At 40.1% G+C, this 25292-nt stretch overlaps 1 protein-coding gene across 5 annotated transcripts in view; it reads left to right on the top strand.

The window, feature by feature from the left end:
* GAPT (GRB2 binding adaptor protein, transmembrane) overlaps positions 1 to 7804 on the top strand; it is a 35649-nt gene extending 27845 nt beyond the window's left edge. For 4 of the 5 annotated variants that reach the window (XM_060009462.1, XM_060009463.1, XM_060009461.1 and 1 more), the window contains one exon: positions 7021 to 7804. In XM_060009462.1, coding sequence (XP_059865445.1) covers positions 7306 to 7779 — 474 coding nt within the window. In that variant the 5' untranslated portion in view covers positions 7021 to 7305 and the 3' untranslated portion in view covers positions 7780 to 7804. Of the gene's footprint in view, positions 1 to 3766; positions 3807 to 7020 lie in introns of those variants that run through there. The other variant, XM_060009466.1, reaches the window with a different exon arrangement.
* The last annotated feature ends 17488 nt before the right edge of the window (positions 7805 to 25292 follow it).

The following is a 25292-nucleotide window of genomic DNA, read 5'->3' as shown; positions in this document are numbered from 1 at the left end:
GCGCCACCAGGGAAGCCCCTCATAAGTGACCTTGATAGACTTTCAGGTTTGGGAATGAATTCCTTGACTAAATAATATCTCACATCTCTACCAGTAAAATCCATTCCTGTCCCCTCAAAATTATATGATTTAAGTTTGCCAGCTGCTAACAGGATTGACACTAAGCATAACTAAAGCAACAGTGGTTCTATTTTGACCTCTTCTTATTCATGCCTTCTCTCCTCACCTTCAACTCCTCAACTTCCTCACTTTAAAATTTTCTTAACTCCTTGGCCCACACAGTGAAACTTTACTAGTTGAAAGGCAGTGACTCATTCCATTAAAGCTCTAGTTGCTTTTTGGCTAATCCCATAAACCCATCAGTATTAATGAATTTGCTAGCTAATAATATGCTACCTTTCCCAGGCAACATAATGTCTTATGCTAAAATGTTTGCTTCCATAACGCCTTTAACCAGTAGCATGGAGTTTGGGGGCTCCGTACAGAATATCCAGGAAGATGTTTTTAGTCAGTCATGCTTTCAAATAAAATCCACATTCACAAACATTTTTCCACATCTGTCATCACCAATATTACTCAGTTCAAGTATCTGAAAAAGTACATGGTTAAAATAAATAGGTATTAACTGACACAAAAGAAATTGCTAGGAATTTTAATCACAGTTAAGTAAATTGGTTGTTAGTCATCAAATAATAGAAGAAAGATTATCTGGATAAACTATTCAGTCCAAATTACACTAGAGAACAATTTACCTCCCACGCCCTCTGCTACCCAAATGACATGGTGGAAGGAAAAGCAGGAAAAGAAAGCCTAACTATAATTGCTATGATTAAAAAGGGAACTGTAAGAAGACAATAAAAATGTGTCTTGCTAGGCCAAAGATAGGAAGGTAGGAAAACAGAACTCAAGACATAATATCTGATCCATACAAATGATGATTATACAATAATTCTATTTTGAAAAAAATATATATAGCATCTCTTCTGTAAATTCAAAGAATGGTTATATCTATTACTTAAAAATAAATCATATCTAGAGAAAAAGGCCAGGGAATATCCCTTCATTTTATTTATCCTTAGAAAAACTAAAGTGATAAAGGGTTAAAACTTTCCTAAGTTCAAACAGCAAAATCCAGATGAACTTCCAGTTGTCCTGAGTTCTAGAGTAGACTGTATAATCTCACATGAATGTTGTATTGATTACATTACTTGCAGATTGTATGCATGTGTGTATTATTACTTGGAAGGGTGGCTAATGTTGCAGTTAAAATATTGGTAGACTGAAGATTGAATTCACATTTCAAGCTTCACAACTTCATAACCTCCTTCACTCTGAGATCTTTGCCTAGAACACTCCTATTCTGCCTTGCTTATCTCCTTCGTGCTCTGTGAGGCTTTGCTCATGTCTTCCCTTCCCTTCACCAGCTGTGAGCTGGTGTCTCTTTTCCTCGCTCCCACTGTTCCCTGTGCATAACGGCGTCTTAGCTCCTACTGTCTTGATCTGAAAAGATCTGTGGGTACAACCTCTTCACTAGGCTTTAGGTGCTGCAAGGGAGTTTGTTCACTATTGCATCCCCATTGCTTAGCATAATGCCTGGCACGGTGTCAGTGTCCAGTCAGTATTGACAATATTGTTCTTCGAATGTCCAATTGGTATTGCAGTAAATAAATCTTTTATTTATTTATGTATTTATTTATTTTTTTGCGGTACGCAGGCCTCTCACTGTTGTGGCCTCTTCCGTTGCGGAGCACAGGCTCCAGACGCGCAGGCTCAGTGGCCATGGCTCACGGACCCAGCCGCTCCGCGGCATGTGGGATCCTCCCTGACCGGGGCACAAACCCGCGTCCCCTGCATCAGCAGGCGGACTCTCAACCACTGCACCAGCAGGGAAGCCCACTAAATCGTCTTTTAAACTGCCTCATGCAAAGTTCATCCTCTGTGCTTGAAAAAGTTCCAGTACAACATAAAAGGCAAAATTTCCGTTACTTTATCATCTTGTCTGTCTAATTCAGCATTTCCCATTTTGTATTCCGCAGAGTTGTCCTCTGAGAGATGCTGTTAGATAAGGGTTCCGTGATGGAGACTTGTCCTTCAGCCTAGCCAGACAGCTAGTATGGTGACTTTAGCTCACAGGTGATGGAAGCAAACTGCCAGCCACACGGGGGAGTGAGTACCTCACCACTCAGCCTTCCTCCCCTCTTCTGTAAGAAAGGACGAATAGAGTCCTCTCCTATCAAGCTGTTGTCAGGATTTACTGAGTAGCACACAAAGGCTTTAAATACATAGTAGTGCTCAGAAAATGCTGGCGACTATTATTAAATGAAGTGAAACAGTTTTTCTTTCATGTTTGGTTTTGTTTTGTTTTGTTTGCTTGCTGTAGGACTGCTCATAGCTTTTAGTATGCTGAGTGCCTATGAGTCTCCAGGTAAGCAGTACTTTCCAAATTTACTTGATGAAACTTCTACTAGATAATTTCAGAAGTAGTACACTTTGGAATATACTTTAGGAAATCCCGTCTTATCAATTTAATTTAAAAGAATATTAGCATATTCTGAACAAAAATTGGGACACTGGTTTGACATGTGTAGATGTAACCTGGGGCACTGGGACATAGTACTTGGAACAAGGACTGTTCTAACATACAAGCAAATAAATAAAGACCTATGCATTACTACATTTTAAAATACTTCTTTTTAAAAATTTTAAAGTACAAATAAAATGACTTATTTATTCTCAAGTGAGGACTGCCTGAAGATTACACACAGAATTAAACTTTTAAAAGTTATAAAAATTTGGGCTTCCCTGGTGGCACAGTGGTTGAGAGTCCACCTGCTGATGGGGAGGGACACGGGTTCGTGCCCCGGTCCGGGAAGATCCCACGTGCCACGGAGCGGCTGGGCCCGTGAGCCATGGCCGCTAAGCCTGCTCATCTGGAGCCTGTGCTCAGCAACGGGAGAGGCCACAACAGTGAGAGACCCGCGTACCGCAAAAAAAAAAAGTTATAAAAATTAAAAGGTAAAATGCACACTCTTTTAGGTATTGTAGTAGGTTGAATGGTGACCCCCCCCCCCCACCAAGCCCCTAAAAGAGCCATCCAAATCCTAATTCCTGGAAGCTGTGAACAGGACCTTATTTGGAAGTAGGGTCTTTGCAGGTGTAATTAAATGAAGAGTCTGTGAAATGATCATCCTGGATTATCTGGGTGGTCCTACATCCAATGACAGTGACCTTATAAGAGATACATAGAGGAAAAGACAAGAGGAGAAGCCATGAGACAATGGAGCAGAGATGGGGGTGATGTGTCTACAAGATGAGGAACACCGGGGATCGCCAGGAAGCACCAGAAGCTGGGAGAGAGGCCTGGATGGATTCTCCCCTGGGGTGTCCAGAAGTACCGCCCCTGCCCACCCCTTGATTTTGGACTTCTGGCCTCCATAATGTGAGAGAATAAATTTCTGATGTTTAGAAGAAACAAAAATAAAGTGGAGACTGCAAATATTGCTCAAATAAAAACACCACCTAGGCTTTAGGCATCATTTTCTGATATAGTTGGAAAATTATTACTGGGTAAAGATGAAGGGCTGGACTTCCTTACTCAAAAACTCGTGCAATTTATCTTAATTCTTGTGCATCTGATGAGAACTTCCTCTAGAGCCAGGAAACTTTGCAAGTATGAAATGATCTGAAAGGAGGGAGTAAAGAAGGAAGTAACCGACCTATGTGAAAAAGAGGAACAAGTTCTAAACAAAAGCGGGTTTAAAACATAGCCAAAAGAACAAAAGAAAGCTCAGCATACCAATCTCAAGGTAAGTAAGACCTGCTTTAAGGTGTTTGTGTGAAATGAAAACTATAAAAACTAGTTCATTTTAAATAATCAATGGCTTTTTATCTTATCAAACACAGTTTGTAGAATTAGGTGGCCATACGTTGAAAAACCACTCTACAAATTGAGAGTGAGGTTAATGTTTCTTTACTAGTACAGAGCCTCACAAGGATAAGAGTATGCTTTGTTGTTGCCTTGGTTTCAAACAGAAGGGCAGTATCTGACTGAAAATTTCAGAAGTTTGTCAACAATTTGTGGTCTTAAGACAAATAATTGTTAGGTAACCTGTTGGAATTGTCTTCCAAAACAGAAGCAGTCTTCTTTCAAATTGGGCAAAGTGAAACCTATAAGTTATATTTGAAGGACTCTTGTTTAACATATGTATCCCATTCTAGTAGGTCTTTATTCATGTCTTGCAGGGGTTTTCCTATTGTTATTTTGAAGAAAGAGGACAGATGCATTTATTTTCCTGTAAAATATCTCCTTGTCTTTATCTCAGAGAACACTACTTTGACAAACAGCTTTAATATTGGGAATGTAGGGCTTCTCTGGTGGCGCAGTGGTTGAGAGTCCGCCTGCTGATGCAGGGGATGGGGGTTCGTGCCCCCGTCCGGGAAGATCCCACATACCGCGGAGTGGCTGGGCCCGTGAGCCATGGCCGCTGAGCCTGCGCATCCGGAGCCTGTGCTCCGCAACGGGAGAGGCCACAACAGTGAGAGGCCCGCGTACCGCCAAAAAAAAAAAAAATATATTGGGAATATACTGGAATGTCTACATAGAAGAACATAGATGGTTAAAAATAAATTCTCCTCTCGAAAATCCAGAGAGCAATTTCTTACCTTATCCTCAGAGGACAATAGTTAGCCTTCCTCACTGCTGTTGCAATCCCGGCAGCTTTTAAAAAGCTGATTAATTTCAATCAATATGTGAAATTTAGTTCAAATATGCTGGCAAATATTTACTTAAATGAGTAATCATTTATACCATGAAATATCTTACATATGGTCAATTCTCAACTGCTGCAAAAAAAGGAAGTGGGCTCCGAATGGTTAAAGTCACTTGCCAAACCTTTGCCTTTGAATACAAGCACTGTGTCTGGCCTTTTAAAGGAGGGAACCTACAAAAGTTCCAAAGAGAGTAAAAGATGTTGCAGTCTGGGGTGTCTGTCCCTATAGTTTTATCAAATAAATGTTATGAGTTAACTGCATCTCCTATTTAATTTCATATTTTATGTGAAATGCCAATTGAAAATTTGCACATTGATGTATTCTAACCTTGAACAAATTTAGAAAAGTTCACTGTTGTACATGAGTTCCTACTGAGAGCAGGGCACAATTTCATGGGGTTTCTTTTTTCCTGTTTATCATGACTATTTTTATCCTAATGCAGGTTGCTCCCTTCATTAACACATATTTAGCAAGCTAGCTATTCTGTGTCTAGTACTGCTGCTGGTAATATAAAGATGAATAAGATACGATTCCGAACACTCAAGAACCTCAGAGCTAATCATCTATAAAAATTTAGCAATGGATGTGCTTGATAGACATTCATAGAAATGTGGGTAGGAATAATATTTGGGGGAAATTTTTACTTGAATCCAGATTTAATCACTTCTTAGTCATTAAAGAAGTTACTTAACTTTTTTAATCCTCTCTTTTCTCACATATAAAATGGGCATAACAGTAGTATCTATTTAACATGACAGCTGTGCATGGTAGGATTAAATGAGATAATCCATATAAAAGTGTTTAGAAGCTGACCCCAAATAACTAAATATTATTGATGATGACATTCAGTGGATCATGACAATCATCTCATAAGCACTATGAAATTGGATGACTATAGTTAACAATACTGTGTTATTTATTTGAAAGTTGCTAAGAGAGTAGCTCGTAAAGTTCTCATTACAAGAAAAAAAATTGTAACTGAGCTGATGCATATTAACTAACTTTAGTGTTTTGATCAATTCACAATACACACATATATCAAATCATCATGTTGTACACCGTAAACTGATACAGTGGTATATATCAATTATATCTCAATAAAACTGGAAGAAAACAATAATGAAAACAATATTGGATATAAGTATTTCTTTGACTAGGCTAAAAACATACAGTAATAATATTTTGTTGATAAAATCATAATAGAACACTCAGCCGAGTTGAACACTTCCATTTTTCTCTCCTCTTTGCCATTTTAAAGCATCAACAGGTAGCACTCTAAAATTATCTTAATTAAACGGAAGTTATTTGCTGGAAGTTGTGAGAAGACTAGTGAGAGGAAGTCTTTCAAATTTTGTTTTAAATATTTTGGTTTTAGGTATTTTGTGTTACATCAAAGAGCTCTTTTCTTTTTTTAAGTATACACTGTACCTTTTAGAAGACATGTCTCGAGTTTTAAACTGTGAACTTAAACAATTAGATGCTTAGATTTGGAGTCCTATGTTTATTTAATCATTTATTCAATAAATATTGACTGAGTGTCTTTTTTGTACTAGGTGTTACGCTTTTCTCTAGGAGTATTCAGAGGAAAAGACCTGATCCCTTGTCCACCGTTTAACCAGATAGGAAAACAAACAATTTCCTGTAATTTAGATTGCCATACTATAATAGAGAACTAACTCATTAATATGGGGATACAGAGGAATGTGTGATTAAGGAAAAGACATGGTCCCAGATCATTACAAAGGGGGACAGGCAAGGTTTCACAGAGGAGGTGATGGGTAATGGAAATGATTGCACATCTATACTCTTATCTCTTTGCTCCTATTGTGTTTGAAGCATTATCTTTCTCTTGAAAATTATTAGCCTTATGGTCAAAAACCATGTTGAAATCTAGGTGATAAAACCACTCAGGCTTCAGCAGAGACAGGTTCTTTTAACTCTCCCCCCACCACACACACACACACACACACAACAGCTCGTACTGTATTTTATATTAAAACAAAAAATCACTAAATGCAACAGCTGGTACTGTATTCTACCCTGAAGGAAGAGCTCACTAAATGCTGGTGCTTAATGTAGTGGTAGAAATTGGCAGATTTTCGACTATGCTATGTACTAAATACGCATTTAAATGTTTCTGATTTACAGCAGGCACGTGGATGGTAGATCGTTCAACCTTCCCTTCCTTGAGTTTTCTGCTCTGCTATTAGTTTCCACTCATTTGTGTTTCATTTTGTGATTCATTGATAGAAAAGGAAGCAGAGTTGAATGAAATCCCCCCGACACGGTGCAATTATACAACAACAGTTGTATAATCATCAGCTACAACAAGAGCCAGCTTCCAAAATCAAGTTTACTCACCTCTCCTCTGTGTACACCAGGACTTTGCCATGATGTTCTTTCATATCTGAAACAGAAATGCCTAAAAGAACTTCCAAAATTACTTTCAGACCATATCCTACAAAGAATTACAGTGGACTGTACCTGTGAATTCATTAAGGGCTACACCATACTACGAAACAATACTGTGCAGAAATGCTGAAAAGCTGTGGAAATACTTCAGTGGCCGTTTCCATAGGAATTTCCCTTCTTTTACTGTTGGTGATCTGTGGAATTGGGTGTGTTTGGCACTGGAAACAGCATAATACAAGGCAACTTACCTTACCAAAGTTTTTGCAAAGGAGAAAAAAGAGAAAAGACCAAAGTAAAAGAGTCTCCTTGAGCTCCCAGGTTATCGGCCCAAGGCATAAAATCTCAGTTCAAACCGAAGACCACAGCTCTGCTGGGAAGGACACTAACACACATGGCAACTATGAAAATGTGGAAGCGTGTCCTCCCCAAGCTAAAGAAGAAACAGACAAGGGAGTATATGAAAACACTTGGCAGACCAATTTCAAGGAACACATCTATGGAAATGAGACACCATGTGACTATTATACCCGCCAGAAGCCTGGTACTTCTGAAGAACCTCAAGATGAAGACATATATGTTCTTCCGGATTCTTATTAACTTTTCAAAATGTGGGTTTAGTTATTGGAGGATAAATATTTTCTGGAACTTTTATTGTACTGATAACATTATTAATCAAGTTCTTCTGTTCAAACTTAATGATCTCTGTTTTATCTCCACCCTTCCGAATCCTCTCTGCATGTATCACTGTGGATTAACTCTAGCTATCCTCTCCACCCTCCTTGCCCTGGATTAATTCTGCATTATGTCTTACTGATTCTTCCTTCTGAACATTACTTGTTATATTTTTCTTCTTTTTCTATCTCCACTGTCTTTTCTGGCCCAGGATTGTTGTCCCAGTCTGCTAACTAGTCTTTCTGGCTCTAGTTTCTGCATAATCAGTGATGCAGCATCTATCCCCATGATGTTGCCCGATTCATCTGCAGAAAATATTCCCAACGGCCACATCACTCCTTTGCATATAACCTCTTAATGTCACCTCTTTGTAAAAGACATACTACTCATAATTCTACCTCCAGAATTCATGATTTTACACAGCTGGTTCAAATTCACTTTTCCAGTGACTTCTACTAATCTCTCACTTCGTTTTCATCAGAATCATCTGAAAACCTGCCGAACCCATCCCTCCTCCACAGCTTTGCTTGTCCACCCCCTCCTAAGCCTGCCTCAGATCATAACTTCTTCCACAAGTCTCTTGAATCATTCCAAACCTACATTTGCCTTTTTTCTTTTCCTGATCTCCTATAGATTTGGCTGCCTATTCAATTCTTTGGGCGTTTAAACATATGAATGTTTGCAATGGCATTTTATTATTTAATGTCATATGACGATGTCTTAAATTCCCTACTAAATAGTCAGGAACTGTCTCATATTCATATTTTAGCTCCAATACTTAGACCACCATGTGAGGCACTCAATATTATTCAGTTGACAAGAATTGAACTGTATATTTTACTAAGTCCTTTTGAAAACAATCTAATAAATTCATCCATCCAAGGAATATTTATTGAGTACCTTCTATTTACTTCTTACTGTGCTGTACAAATGGACGGGGTAAAATAGTGAAAAGAAAGACATGGGTCCTGAACATGTTCTGTCTAGTACGAAAGAAAAGACAAAAAACAAATACTATGCTATTTATTAAGCTGTCTCCAAACCCACCCTTGGATATGCTGCTCTAAATTGCTCAGGCTGGAACTCTGCAAACTATCAATACCTTTTTCCTTTGCCAGGTGTATCCACGTTAGGATCTGTCAATAGCGGGCAGTGAGGAAGAATGGTAGGCAACAAACAGGAAGGAAAAGGGGCCTTGCTCGTTCTCGTTCTCCTTGCTGTTCTGAGAAGGTACTGTTGTCATTTAACTTACTCCAGCATCACTGGTTGTTCGCAGTTTCTAATTCTCCCAGCACTCCCAGAACCAGCTTCTTTGCACCTTGTCAGAGTTGCCGGCACCAGCCAAGCAGCACCCTTTCCTTGGTATCTGAGAACCAGCCCCTCAGGCCCTCCTCCAAGCTCCTGAGGGACCGGCAGGAAGCAAACGGAACCTTGAGCTCTGGGTCCCAGCCCTGCAGGACACCTCCTCCTAGTTTCTGATGATCCCCAGCCCTAGGTCTGGTGGCTATTTCCTGCATTTCCTATCTCTCTGGTACCTCAGTGTCCTCTTTTGGTCTTTTCAGTCTGCCAGTACTTTTTTTAAATTGATGCTTTATATTTGGTCCTCCCTTTTCAGACAAACTGGTATGGTTTCCATTTCCCCAAGTGGACCCTGAGTGATACAACTAAAAATGGTATAGTAGGTGCTGTGAAAAAAAAAAAGCTTTCTGTTTTTTTTTTTTTTTTTTTTTTTTGCGGTACACGGGCCTCTCACTGCCGTGGCCTCTCCCATTGCGGAGCACAGGCTCTGGATGCTCAGGCTCAGCGGCCATGGCTCACGGGCCCAGCCGCTCCGCGGCATGCCGGGGCACGAACCCGTGTCCCCCGCATCGGCAGGCGGACTCTCAACCACTGCGCCACCAGGGAAGCCCGAAAGCGTTCTGTTTTTGAGAACAATGGCATTCGTTCAGTAGGGAAGAGGATTTGAATTTTAATAAGATGGCCGAAGGAGGCCTCTCTAAAGGCACGCTTAAGCTGAGACCTGAGGGTGAAAGGGGTTATGTAAATGTGGTGATGGGCAAGAAAGGAACCAGCATACGGAAAGGATCTGAGGCATGAAAGAATGTATGGTGCTCTGGGAACTTAAAGAAAGCCATGGTGGCTGGAGCTTGGTGAGGGAGGGCTGAAGTGACACCCGATGTGTTGGCAAAGGGGGGAAGAGTAGACACAGCGCAGCTTCTCGTAGGTCTTGGTAGGTGGCTTGGACTCTGACGTGCGTGCAAGTGGAATCTAAAAACTGATTTTAAGCAGAGGAGTGACAACATTACATTTTTAGAAGAGCAACCAGGTTGAGAAATAACTGGAAAGGGTCAAGATGGAAGTGCTCAAGACAGTAAAGAATGTTCAGTACCTTACTACTCATTAATGAAAGTCCATAAAGCCTGGCAAGGTTTGAAATGGCTCTTATTCACTTTCTAGAGGAGAAAAGGATTTATGTTGATCTCAAGCATTTATGTTGGTCCCGGACCACATGGTCATTTTGAAGTCCCAAACAGTAAGTTTTTTGCTAGAGTAATCTATACCCATGCCTACCTAGTACTCAATCATAGGAACTGAAAATTACCTGCCAGAAACACCACCAGAGAATATCTGTGTCTTGGTAGGATGGTGGGAATCAGGCTGGAACGAAGAGGGGGGTTTAATCCAGAACAGCTGAAGTGGTATTAGCTAAAGGGATCACGAGACTCCTGTGGAGGTGAGTAGCCACAGGTGGGCACTGGAGGAGCCGCCTTACCAGTCTGGTCTGAGCATTCATTGGGAGGAGGTAAAGCAAGGTTTCTCAGTGAGCTAAGCAAGGGCCCATTTGCTGTGAGATCAATAGTGGGTTGGAGTATATTACTCTACCCTCTTATTGGGGTATATTATTATTACCTTTATGATGAAGTGTTAAGTCAGACTGAAGTGAAACTTGGCAAGTTGCAGGCGTGAGCGCAGGGGCAAGGAGCCTGGTGCTCGTTGTTGCTGGATGTTGGCCATGAAACCCTGCAGAGATTAGCTACGAGTCACGGGGTGTGAACATGCCGACATTTCTGTAAGTACCTGGTAAAGCCGCGCTCATTATATTTGACGCTACTGGGTCTTTTTCCCCACCCCCAACTTCCTTCCTCTTTTAATTGTGGTACATGTGGTTAATTTTGCTAATAATCTAACTCAAATGCAAACTGCTATTCTCAGCCGATGTAAACAATCTTTTTATCTCTCAAGGATGATTTTCACTTTTGAGATTTTAAGAAGGTACAGAAATATTGTAAAGGATGCAGATGGAAGATAGAAATTTGAAAGGGGAGGTGGGGACGAAGATAGAGAAGAGGAGGAGGAGAAGAGTGGGGGAAATGAGAGAAGGAGAGAGAGAAACGAGAATAGGAAATAGGAGCGGGACGGAGAATGGAGGGCATGTATGGTCAAAAGAGAAGTTGAATGACAATTTCCTTTACCCCCTCTGTTGTTTCCCCCCAACACACACACACACAAGAATTGCTAGTAAGGGGCTTCCCTAGTAGTGCAGTGGTTGAGAGTCCGCCTGCCCATGCAGGGACATGGGTTCGTGCCCTGGTCTGGCAGGATCCCACATGCCGCGGAGCGGCTGGGCCCGTGAGCCATGGCCGCTGAGCCTGCGTGTCTGGAGCCCGTGCTCTGCAGCGGGAGAGGCCACAACAGTGAGAGGCCCGCGTACCGTAAAAAAAAAAAAAAAAAAGAAGTGCTAGTAAGATAAGTAGATATAAAAAGGAGGAAGAAGTTGTCTGCCTTTACTGCCTTTCTAACCTTGTTGAATGTAGATAACAGTTGGCTACTGGTAAACATATTGGTAATTGCACCCGTCCTTGTCATGGAAGTGTACTTATGTGATCACTAGCCTTCTCGCTGGTCCTCAAACTTGCCTGAATTCAGGGACATTACATTATCTCAGCCCTGACTGCTCTTCCTCCAGATATTCACACTGTGAACTCCTCATTTCATTGAACTCTCTGATCAAAGGACACGTACTCAGAGCTGACCCCCGAATCTGAAATGGCCCCCTACTGTGAATCTCAGACCCTTTTCCTTGCTTTAGTTGCCTTCATAGACTTATCACTACCTGACAAGTGTTCTTGTATGTTTATAATCTGCTCTCTTTACCTAGAATGTAAGTTCCATGAGGGCAGAAACATTTTCTGTCTTACTCCCTGCTTGATCACCAGTACTCGCTTATAGGATATGCTCAATTATGTTTGCCGATCAAATCATTAAGGTGTTTTCTTGAAGGCTAACATTTTTAGTGAAATTGCTGAAATACTTTGGAAAATAACAAAATGGGAAAACTTACAAATATTATTTTGAACATCACTATTATGCAAGGATATATTAAGCCAGATTTTAATAGAAATTCAGTGCCATGAGACTTCTTTGCTGTCTCGGTACGAGTGAGCTTCGTGCCACATCAGTAGAAGGAGCAGAACAGGTGTGGCACTTAGGCCAGTGGGGAGACTGGACATTGGGTTCCATGGAGGAAAGGGAAAAGAGGGGAAAGATGACCCTATTTCCACATTTTTTTTTTTTTTTTTGCGGGCCTCTCACTGTTGTGGCCTCTCCCATTGCAGAGCACAGGCTCCGGACGCACAGGCTCAGCAGCCATGGCTCACAGGCCCAGCCGCTCCGCAGCATGTGGAATCTTCCCGGACCGGGGCACGAACCCGTGTCCCCTGCATCGGCAGGCGGACTCTCAACCACTGCACCACCAGGGAAACCCTATTTCCACATTTTTAACTGCTCTTCTAAGCCACAATAACCAGCTGGTTTTTTACGATTCAGGGAGTTATAAACTCCATCATCCCCTTTTAGTGCTTATATTGTGTTATCACTTTGCAGCATGGTATTCTTGTTCCCTCTCTCCCCTCCTCAGCTCTTTTGCAAGTTCCTTTCCTCTTGTACACCCATTCAGCACAGTGGTGCTCCATGAGGCTTTCCTCAGCTCCCAGCTTCTTCTCACACTTCTTCCCCAGGTGACTTAGACATTTATGCCTGAACTCTCCTGCCCCCAATGTCCTTTGGAAGCATTTGACTCACATAGCTCACCATCTAATGCTTATTTCTATGCAGTGTTAGTATCCTTCAGACATCTGAAATTCAGCATGGGCCAGACTGATGGCTAGAGGTCAAGGTGTGGGTTTCACTCAGAAATAGAAATGAAATTAATGATGGGATCAGAGAAGGCTCAGAGATAAAGGGAGGGTATCCACTGCATGGGATGCTTGCTAATAATTTCAGAAGCTGACAGTTCAGAATGTCGCAGTGTCAGAAACTTCAGCCTCAAAGTAGCATGGTGTCAGTATACCACGTACTGAGTAGCTGCCTCTTCAACATTAGTGCCTGGCTCAAGATTTGTCCCTGTGATCCCCAGTCACTGAATTCAGGTAGTGTCACATTTAGCAAACAGTGTGTCTGTCCTTCCCTTCCCCTGACTGCTGACTGATGAGCTCTGAAACATAAGACTCTGTATAGTAGCAAGAAGGGGTCCAGGGCTTGCTGGGCCTCAGGCTAGTGGACTTGTCTGATGACTATAGGTGTATGGCTCAGTAGTGCTACTTATTTCATTTACTTCAACATTTTTGTTTGTTCCTTATTTTTAAGTCTTTTTAGGATAACTGCATTGAGCTGACCTAAAAATCAGTGGTTAGTGGACTAAATCATGAAAAAAAAACACAGACCACAGACCAGGGATTTTAGAATTTGTCCACTTTAAGTGACTGGTTATCTACTGAAATCCCTGTGAAGGATAGGAAAATTGCAAATACATCTTGAATAAAAGAACCTTCTGGTAGATGCTTACAGTTGGATAGACAGGAAGTTGCAGAACACCAAAGTCATGAAATTTATAACAAGGGACTCTCATGATCTAGTAGGATAAAGTGATTTCAGTCATGCAACAAATATTTGTGAAGCGCCTGTGATATATCAAACACTTAAGGAGCACTGCAAATTCAGCAGTGGGGTTAGTGGATGGAGGGTGTAGAGACAGACCCTGCCTCTGCATTCGCTGGGCTTACACAGTTTTAAGGAGTTCTGATACTTCTACAGGCTATTAGAATGTATTGAGATAATGGTGTAACAGGGAAGCACGTGGTGTAATGGAAGACTCTCCAGGCTTGGGGTTAAGAAGGCTTTCCTGTGGAAAGTGACACCTAAACTGAGACCTGGAGGACAATTACGAGATAGCCAGGCAAGGAGGCTGAGGGAATGATGTTCCAAAATGAGGGGACAGCATGTGTGAGGAGCCAGAGGATAGGATGTGTTCAAGAAGTGAAAGAAGAGAAATACCACCTAAGTGTAGAGTGTAAAGGGAGACGGGCAAGAGGAAGGTGGTGCTGTGAGCAAAGGTCAGCTGATATAGGGCTTTGTGTGACAAGCTGAGGAATTTGGGCTTTATCCTGACAAAGCTGATACCCATGATATCAGAATAGGATCTTGGAAGGCAGAAGTGGCATCGAATAGGGGAAGCGAGATTCTGAGGTTCAGGATATGGGAGTTGATTCTAACAAGCACATGTCTATGAGTTTTATAAAATAAGCCGTGCTCTCCAGTGTTTTATTAAGGCTCCCATAGCTTTTAATTTAAATTCAGCTCCCGTAGTTTTGCATTTTGCGATTCTCCCAATAGAGATGGGAATTAAGCAAATGAGAGAGGCTCAAACAAAAGGAAGCACAGAAGATGGTAAATTGCCAGATGCAATCAAGGCTGATGAAGGTGTGACTGCAGCTATTGACCTGCGCTGTTGCCATGGGAACAAAAGCTCGGTGGTTCTGGAGTGCTTTTCCTTTTTAAGGACAGACTGGCTTTAGTGAATAGTTAAGACTGAAAATTATGGAAGTCAGACCATCCACTGCCACATGTATTCTAAATCTTTGTTAGTGACAGAGATGGTGGCTAGCTGGGTCTGAGGTGAGCTCCCCAGAAGCCTGGAAGCTGTAAAAGCCATAAGGTTGAGGCTCAGTGAAAAGCAGAGTTTAGCTGTTGCCTCAGGCCCACTTCCCCAGCTCCACTCCATGCTAGACTGACATATTAATTGTGATACTGAGAATTTAGGAGGAGGAATATAATTAACTAGGCTTTATTAACATATGATTTTTTAAATATCAAATTAGGATATTGGAAACTCATCAAGCAAATACACAGAAATGTACATTTTATTTTCCTTCTTAGGTGTTTCTGAGAAGACTGTAGTCCTTGTTACATTCCTACTATTGGACTGGCTTCTGAGCACCAAGCACCATGATAAGGCTTTATGTGAATTATCTTTCTTAATTCACCAACAATTCTATTGCATTTGTACTGTTGTTATCCCCATTTTACAGATGAGAAGATTGAGACTTAGGGAAGTTAAAATCTGACCAAAGATCTTAGTGTCAATAAAAAAAAAAAATGGAGGCAGGATTTGAACCCAGTCATTCTGATGAGAGACTTGCTCAGGTTATTTTATGACAGTATTATTAGTAGATGATATCTTCTATCTTAGCATCATGGAATTTCAGACTGAGAAAATAACTTGGAAATTATCTAAACTGACTTCCTCATATTGCAAATGAGAACAATGAGTCCCAGAAAGTTTATGTGACTTCCCTAAAGTAATACAGTGATTCATGACTAACCAGGATCAGAACTCAGGGCTATTCAACGTAACTTGCTGCCTTTCTTACTGACTGAAAATAGAAAGGTTTTGTTTGTCTCTTAATCCAAGTCTTCTTCAGAGCATCCTTTCAAGTCTCATTTCCTGAGGGCTTTGCTTTTATCTATTTTATTTTAGCTGGGCCTTCTCTGCATTTAGAAATGACACTGATTTTTCTAAATGTTAAGCAAAGATAGCCCTAAGAGAGCAGAGTATACAGATTTCTTAATGCATGTGGTTCTCGTGTGGCCGGAGCTAAGTAATGAAGCCCATCAATCAGGAGTGGAGTGGTGCACGACAGGTCCTCTTTTGGTCATTATTTCTTAAAATGTACTCCTTTGTCATCTTGTTTCATCTGGCAGAATTTGTCTAGACTATATACACTTTTAACTCAATTATCTGATAAGAGAGACACATGACCAACAGAAGAGGTGCATTCAGGGTGAGGGGAAGGGGGAGGAAGTGGGGAAATGTCTGTGACAACTGCATTGCAATGAGAGGGCTGGAGAGCACATTTGAAGGAAGAGCTAATGACAGATATTCTCTCTGGGCTGGAATGGCAAGGGCCTAGAAGCTATTTTCAGTCTGTTTGTTCCAGAAGATCAAGGAGAATATTGTGAAGTACCTGAGCAAGGAAAAATCTGATGTTACATTTAAGGGAGAATCTCCTCCTTTTAACGTTAAAAGATGGAAAAGCAAAAGCAAAGCAATAATTACTTTTGAATTTGCTAGATCAACTAATTAAATCTTAGAGCAAAGGTTTGGAAGAGGACTAGAAAAGTGCACGGGAGGGGGAACATTTAGAAAAAGGAGGAATGAAAAGATGCATAAAAAAAGAACCTTGAGAATATATAATCCCCTTAATGGTAATCAAAAGAGAACGTTCTGTCTAAAGGAGAAAGCTAGACATCTACAAGGGCTAGGCAAGGACATATATTCATGAATGAGGCTGCTGAAAGCCAGTGGGGGGCTAAGAGTCTTGTATGTGGAGCGAGTGAAAGAGCTGCCTGTGTGTCTTTCCTTTTCAGACCCTCTGCAGAACAAACAATAATCAAGCAAATGTGTCCCTTAGCGCTAAATCAAGATGTAGTTCTTTGTTCCTACTATTTCTAATGCGTCATGCAGATCTGTAGAAATGGTTTGATTTTACTGTTTAGTAATAGTTCTTTCTACTGAAACACTTTATAGTTCAAGGATATATAATAGTAAAGGAAACCAGAGGGGGAAGTGGTACTCTTTTCATTTAAGAATGATTTTCATTTCCTCTTTTAATTAGCTGTGTTGCTTGATATAACAATACCTTCTCACCCACATGTGTTGAAAAAGAAAGCTGTGAGGCTTAATTCAGGATGCATCTCCTCGACTGCACTTAATGGGAAAAAAAAAAGCTGTAATAAAGGGTGTATATTTTTAACATGTGGATTGACATGTTAAACATTTTGCCCCCTTCTCAAAGCCTATATTAAATTCCAGATCACATATGAATCCTTGTTTAATGCCAGCAGTCCAAAATGACCTATCTTGTGCTGATTTCCTTCCTCTGTCTATCCATGCATCCATTTAGCCGTTACCCAGCTAACAAATATTTACTGAGGGTGCATCAGCTGTTAGGCATTGTGATAGGAACTCAATGGTGAATAAAAACATACAACGCAGTCTAGATGAAATACCAAAAAAAAACCCTACAAACAAAAGCATAATTAAAAACATAAATAAATGCTATGAAGGAAAGAAACATGGTGATATTAAAGCTTGTAATAGAAGAACTTGACTTAGTTGAGCAGTCAGAACAGGCTACTTACACTGGATTACTAAAGCATGAATTATATAGCAGAATTTACCTAGAATGAAAATAAGAATTAATGACTGCCTTTCTACAAAAGAGGCCCATTATTATAGGACATTATCACTGTGTTGGCTTGTTTGTGTAAAAGAAAGGGCAAAATCTCCAATTGCTTTGAAGGGCTTGTAAACTGCTATTAAAAATAATTAGAAACACGAAAATATTGGTTGAGAAAATTTCATACAGATTAGCTTTCTACACAGGTCTGGCATGAATTTAAATATTTCTAGGCAGTGTAATAGAGTGGAAAAAATAAATGCTAAAACATATACTAGACCTATATTAGTATCACAGTTCTAATGAATATTAGCTATGTGGCTTTGCAAAAGTTATTTATCCACTCTGAGTCAGAAAATCCACAGCTGATAAGTAACACTAATAAGAATACGGTAGAGTTATTGTGGAAATTGAATAATATGTGAAAATGCCTCAGACATTAAGATTATTCAATGCCTGGACTTCCCTGGTGGTGCAGTGCTTAAGAATCCACCTGCCAATGCGGGGACACGGGTTCGATCCCTGGTCCGGGAAAATCCCTCATGCCGTGGAGCTACTAAGCCCACGAGCCACAACTACTGAAGCCTGCACCCTCAAGGCCCGAGTACCACAGCTACTGAGCCTGCGTGCCTAGAACCTGTGATTCACCAGAGAAGCCACCGCAATGAGAAGCCTGCGCACCGCAACGAAGAGTAGCCCCCCACTCGCCACATCTAGAGAAAGCCTCTGCTCAGCAACGAAGACCCAACGCTGCCAAAAATTAAAAAAAAAAAAAAAAAAAAAAAAGGCTTCCCTAGTGGCACAGTGGTTGAGAGTCCACCTGCCGATGCAGGGGACACGGGTTCATGCCCCAGTCCAGGAAGATCCCACATGCCGCGGAGCGGCTGGGCCCATGAGCCATGGCCGCTGAGCCTGCGCGTCCGGAGCCTGTGCTCCGCAACGGGAGAGGCCACAACAGTGAGAGGCCCTGGTACTGAAAAAAAAAAAAAAAAAATTATTCAATGCCTAAGATGCATATAAAACATTAATCTGCTGTATTACTTGTCTCAGTTATATTACCTACATATTATTGTTGGACTTTTCACCATTAAGGATTATTTTTTATGATTTTCTTCTTCAAAGATTTTGTGCTTTGAAATTTTGCTCAATAAAATAAGCATTTATTATATAATAATTGATTTTGATGGACATATATACACTACCAGATGTAAAATAGATAGCTAGTGGAAGCCACTGCATAGCACAGGGAGATCAGCTCCGTGCTTTGTGACCACCTGGAGAGGTGGGATAGGGAGGGTGGGAGGAAGACGCAAGAGGGAGGGGATATGGGGATATATGTTCATGTATAGCTGATTCACTTTGTTATACAGCAGAAACTAACACACTATTGTAAAGCAATTATATTCCAATAAAGACGTTAAAAACTAATAATAATAATAATTGATTTTGAAATTTTCAACAATCTTGCACTTGTAACTACCAATCAGAACTTCTGATCAGCATGGTCACAATTGAATTTATATAACTAAAAAAACTTCTTGCACTACTTCGACTTTTTAAAATTCAAAATAGCTACCTCTTATGTGAACAGTGAAGCAGCTCTTGTCCAAATTCCTTTCCAGGAAAATAAGGGGCAAGAATGCTGAACCAAGGGCAAGATTGAGGGGGAGGCTGGGCTGGAGATAGATGAGTTCTGTGCTCCTCGCACCAGCTCTGAGAGTCCTAGTTGAACTCCAATGCACTAGAACGATATAGCTTAATTCCTAATTTCAATATGTGTCAATTAAAAGTTGTATTGATTCTACTGTTAAATCATTGACTCAGATGTTTGGAATGACTTCATTGTCACAGAGTTCACCTTCTGAAAGTTGTCACACTTTTTTTTTTTTTTTTTTTTTTTTTGCGGTATGCCGGCCTCTCACTGTTGTGGCCTGTCCCATTGCGGAGCACAGGATCCAGACTCGCAGGCCCAGCGGCCATGGCTCACGGGCCCAGCCGCTCCGCGGCATGTGAGATCTTCCTGGACTGGGGCACGAACCCGTGTCCCCTGCATTGGCAGGCGGACTCCCAACCACTGCGCCACCAGGGAAGCCCTGTCACACTTATTTTGATGAGTTCAAAGGGTATTAAAATTTGCTTAGTTCAGTCTACATTTCTGCTCAAAATTCATCAGCTTTTGTATGTCTTACTGCCTCTCTTTGGCTGCCATACTTTACAAGCTTCCCTCCTTGGAGCATTATGGAGGGCCTTGAGAAACTCTCATGATGGGTACAGAAGTATTACCTAAAGAGACAGTGTCCATAAAAATTATATCCACCCCCATTTGGGCCATGCCATGATGATATAAGTTTCCCTCTTTTCAATTACCAAGATTGTTGATATGCCCTGAAGTTACTTCCACCACGTTGACTGCTGGTTGAGTGTGTGCACTTGTCCAAGAGTCAGAATGATATAGGAGGTTGTTGCTTGGGTCAAGGTAATTTAAGGGTGTCCAAAGTCCCAATTACACATCCCTCCTGCCTGTCACAGAGTTTGAAACTCACACCAATACAGGGTTCTTCCTTGCTCTTTAGAGTCTCTAAAATCCTTTTGTGTTCTTAAACCATTACCCACTACTTAATACTTTCAAGAGTTGATGATTCAGGTAAGTAACAGGGATTTAGAGAAGAGCCACCACACATCTGAGCAACTAATTAACTGCTTTCTTCTAAGACAAGTGATCACATAGTGTAGAGGTTCTGGAATTCTGGGCTGGTTCAGGGGGAAGATATAACGGAGTTTCAGATGGCTTTTGGTAAAAAGATGCTATGAGGAAATAAGCCAAATTGTCTTCATATTTCTTCTATATTCCTGCCTTCTGGTACTCAGTTGTCCTTTTTAATCCTTGACATTCATCACCATGGCTGCCTAATTAAGAGCATCTCTTACAGCCCTCCAGGTATTAGCCCATGTAATACCTCAGCACAGTATTAAGCTGAGGATACAGATACATGAAAGGCAAGCCTCTACCCTTGAGGTTTATAGTCTGCTTAACCTTATAATCATTTTTCCCCCTCAAATCATGGACTGATATTGCCACTCACTTGTTAATTTGCATTATTAGGCCTGCAAATCTTTGGAATTCAATGTCATTCCAGATAAAACATGTACTGCTTTATTTTTTTTTAAATATATTCATATGCCATGGCCATTCTAGACTGTAGTGACACAGAAATGATGTCAAATGACTCATAGACTTTTGTGAAAGCCACATAAATAAACCAACAGTTTTAGTACAATGTAATAAATTCTATCTTTAGTAGAAGTGTAAGTTCATAGCTATGTGAGCAGAGATGAGAAAGTCTAATTCTGACTGAGAGGGTAAAATGTGTCTTCAGAAAGAAATGGTGAGCTGAGATGGGGGAAGAGTACAAGACTTCATTACCTTGGAAGTCCCAGGAAATATTAATACAAGATACATATGACTTGATATGAGAGATAATCTGAGCATGGTCACTATGGGGACCCAGTGGGGCATCATGAGAAAACCAGAAGCATCATGATAAATTCTGGGAAACCAGAGGTCAGAGGGAGTTTTAGTGTTAGGAAAACACTAAAAGTAGGAGCGAGACTAAAGAAGGAGAGGTGGGAAGCTTGTAAAATATAAGTACACTCTTTTTCACTATTTTGTAGAAAATGTATATGTGAGTGTGTATAGGCATTTCAGATAGAGGGAACTTAATAAAGGACTTGGTTGCAAAGATGTTGCAGGACTGCGAGAACAAAAAGGAGTAGGTAATTCTACTCAAAAGATCAGTAACTGCAGGAACCTATTCCCTCCCTATTCTCCCCCAGGGAGAGCTAAAGCGAAATGATCCAGACTAGACTAGAGCTCACAGTTCCTATGCCCCTGAGCCTGCTCCTTGGGGATCAAGTTATGTGAGCAGGAGCCCAGGAAGTGATGCGCAGCAGCCATCACTGCAGGAGGTACCACGAGAAAGCAGAACAAGAGCTTCTCCCTACCTTCAAACCTACCAAAAGGCAACCGACAAGGGAGCTTGGGAGTTTGAGAAATATAACATGCAGGTTCTCATCCCCAGTGGTATAGAGGAGACCATAGAAGAATGATTATGGAGTTGAGAGATAATAGACACTATCTAACAACTCATGTCCTGACTTAAGAATCCCTTAAGAATCTCCCTCCATCATCCCTACCCCCAGTATTCCATCAACAAAGAACAACATGGAGGACACTCGTGTACTTGTTTTCATTTTCTTTGGCATTACCTACATATATAGTCATGTCTGCTCTTGGGAAATAGGAAATTATTCTAAGTATGTACTGGTAATAAATGAGGGAAAATTGGAACAGATAGAGATACAGGTTCAGGAGAGAGCCTTTAAAAACAGCAGAAACTAACACAGCACTGTAAATCAGCTATATTCCAATAAAAATTATTTTTTTTAAAAAGCAGAGAAGGCCAGTAGTAATTATCTAGAAAAATAATAGTCTCCTCTATTCCTAACCTATTATTTACCAACACAAAATTTTTAAAAATCCACTTATTTTATACATTTATACTTTCCTTTTTAGTTTTTTAGGTCACCATATCTGCTTTACTCCCACAATTAAAGATTTAAGAAGAAAATAAGTTGTATTTTTCCACCCCAACAGTTTCTAATAATGAAATACGACAAAGCTAACTCTATTAAACAGCTATTCAGGTTGTTCAAATATGCTCTATGGCACATATTTGGTTAGGAAAATAAGGTGTATCTCTTTCAAAAGGAGATTAAATGGCTAAAGATCAGAGAACAATGACAACTGGAAAACTCAACTGGAGAACAAAAATAGACACATAGCCAAAGAGAGAAGCTTGGGTTTTCTATTTAATTTATAAAAGAGTTCTGTTTTTCAAAAAAAATGATTGCATTTGTTGATCTTTGAAAGATTAATATAAAAATTTAAAAGAAGTTAAAGTAAAAACAGTAAAACATACTTTATGCTTTTGCTTTTACATTGCTATTTCCTCTGTATAACTGTATAAGTTTTTAAAGGCAGTGCACACTAGTGGCCCACAAATATACAATATTCTTTAGGGTATATTTTAAATGGTATTCTGTGTCACTTGATTGAAAATTTAGGCTGAGAAATCAGGAGAAGTCAAAACTTAAAACTATAAAACAAAATCCTGATCTTTCAATTAATTTGCAAAGTTATAAAATCATCCTGTAACTATAATTTTGGGGGCAATTTGCATGGCACTGCTCTTAATAGACATATTTTTGGAGTAGTAAGAATTTCACCATAATCTCCTCTCCAGGGTGATTTCACACACCATAAAATAGGGTCCTTCAGACCCTTTTCCTAGTTGTTTCCTCTTCCTGGAATGCTCTTCCTCTAGATACCCATATAGACGATTTTCTCATTTTCTTCAAGGCTAGTTGCTTCATTCACTCTATAATAGTAGCTAACACCTTCCTAACACAGCAAGAGTTGTAAGACATCAATTATCCAGAAAGGGCAACTTCAATAGACAATTTTTTTAATGTAATGGTTATATATTTACGTGGTTCAAAATTCAAAAGATACAAGAAGATATACAGTGAAGTTTTCCTTCTAGCCCCATACCATACTTTCCACTCTCACCTCTCGACACCAGTAAAAGCGGTGAGATCCAGGAATATAACCTATACATAAGTCGTGGGTCACTCCACAGGATGAAGCTCACAGATTATTTCTGTGTAATACAAATATGGAGAGTTTATATTCTTGCAGGACACATGTCCCAGAGGTATGTTACACAGTTTAATGGGCTATGATATTTCATTTTCTATATGTGAATAATTCCTTTAAAAAAAACTGTAAAGCACCTAGACATTACATTGTGATGTGACGTGAACATTGTTCTTTGGAGTAGTCATCAATTCTTTATCAATTCTTTAATGTCTGAGCTGAACACCTCATGGAGAAGAACATTCATTTCTATTTGTATTTTGTTTAATAGTTTTATTAGTCAGGATTATCCAGAGAAGTAGAACCAATGGGATATTTTGTCTGCAAACTGGAGACCCAGGAAGGCAGGTAGTGTAGTTCAAAGCCTGAGAGCCAGGGACCTGATGGTGTAGATTCTAGCCTGGGTCTGAAATCCTGAGAACTAGGAGTGCTGAGGGTAGATCCATGTTCAAGTAGTGAGGCAGAGAGAACAGGAATCTAACCTTCTTCTGCCCTTTGTTCCATTCAGGCCCTCAAAGGACTGGGCGGGCGATACCCACCCACACTGGAGAGGGCCATCTGCTTTATTCAGTCTACCAATTCAAATGCTAATACTTTTGGAAACAACCTCACAGACACACCCAGAATAATGTTTAACCAGCCATATAGGCATCCTGTGTTTCAGTCAAGTTGACACATAAAATTAACCAACATAATGGCAAATTTATTAAATTTGTTAAACTTATGTATTTAATAAATCTTTGAAAATATTTTTTCATAAATATTTAAATATAAATGACACATGAATAACAAAATATCCTTTCAATTTAAATGGGAAATACAAAATTACTATGACTGATTATTTTGAATACTCCAAAACCACTAAGACGACAAAACTTACACACATACAAACTCAGCAAATTTATTATTCTACTAACTTAAAACTATTCTACAGTTTCACTATTACAAGCTTAATTCATTCCTTTGTTGTTTCACACTTGATGTTAATACCTTCCTAGGTGGATAGCTATACTAATTTTAATACATACCTAGAGCTGTAGTCATATTATTTTGATAACTTCTTGGGGTTGAAGTAATCTTAGCAGATGCATTAGAAAAATAATACCTTCTCAGACCAGCCAAGGATTTTTGTTGCCAACAGATGGGACAAAGAATTTGATCACTTTTCCCATAGTGAGCTTTCTTTTAGGTGACATATTTTATCTGTTACTTCATTGACTCTAAGTCCTCACTTCTTATGTGGATATTATAATTGTCATTATTTTGTCTCCTGTTGTCTTCCCCCAGCCATAATATACTTTCAAGTAATCACTTAGCTACACAGCCCACTGTCTAGTCTTTATGATATATTGACCTAGTCTGTTAGCAATATTACAAACTGATATATTTCTTGGTAAAATTTTATTATTATCAATAGTGCTGTATAGGAGCTTCACCTTCTAGGCAATAAGCGATTAACATTAGGTAGTTAGCTCTCCTCATTAAGAACACTGGCTTATTATTTATTTCCCTGGAACACTGGTGACCTCCTTCTCTACTTAGTTTTGTTTGTGGCCACTGATACTGACTACCTGTTGAACTCCCTTTCCACCTGATTTTTATTTTGGGTCACCTGTTAATGTTCATTCCTTCCTAGTTTCGGTATAGACTCCTTTTTTTCCCCAGACTTTCTCCATGCTTCTCTCTTTATTCTTTCCATTGTACACAGATGAAAGCAACAGCATGTCTAATCTTTATAAACAGACATATAGCAGTTATATAAAAGTATAAGAAACTGAGCACTTTTATATATTGCAACTTTATTTGTTAAAATTGTTGTCAAACTCAAGTTCATGTGCCCGACTCACAGTGAAGCCAAACAAACCAAAACATTGGAGTTTGGAGCAGAGAAAGGTTTAATGCAAGGGCCAAGCAAGGAGTATGGGTGGCTCATGCTCAAAAGACCCGAACTCACTGGTGGATTTCAGAGAAGTGTTTTTTAAAGGCAAGATGAGGGAGAGAGTCACAAAGTGCATGATCAGCTCGTTCATAATTTTCTGACTGGTTGATGGTGAAGCACATTGGAAGGTGGTGTCACAGGGTTTAACATCATCAGTGCTCAGCCTCCAGCCAGTCTGGGGCCTATGTGCTCATGGTCATCATGCAGTTAGTTTCTCCCATCTGGTGGGATTTTATTATCTGCAAGACAACTCAGGAATGTGCAT

The sequence above is a fragment of the Delphinus delphis genome, chromosome 3, assembly GCF_949987515.2.
Source record: "Delphinus delphis chromosome 3, mDelDel1.2, whole genome shotgun sequence".
Lineage (NCBI taxonomy): Eukaryota > Metazoa > Chordata > Mammalia > Artiodactyla > Delphinidae > Delphinus > Delphinus delphis.
This window is presented reverse-complemented; position numbering and strand designations above follow the sequence as displayed.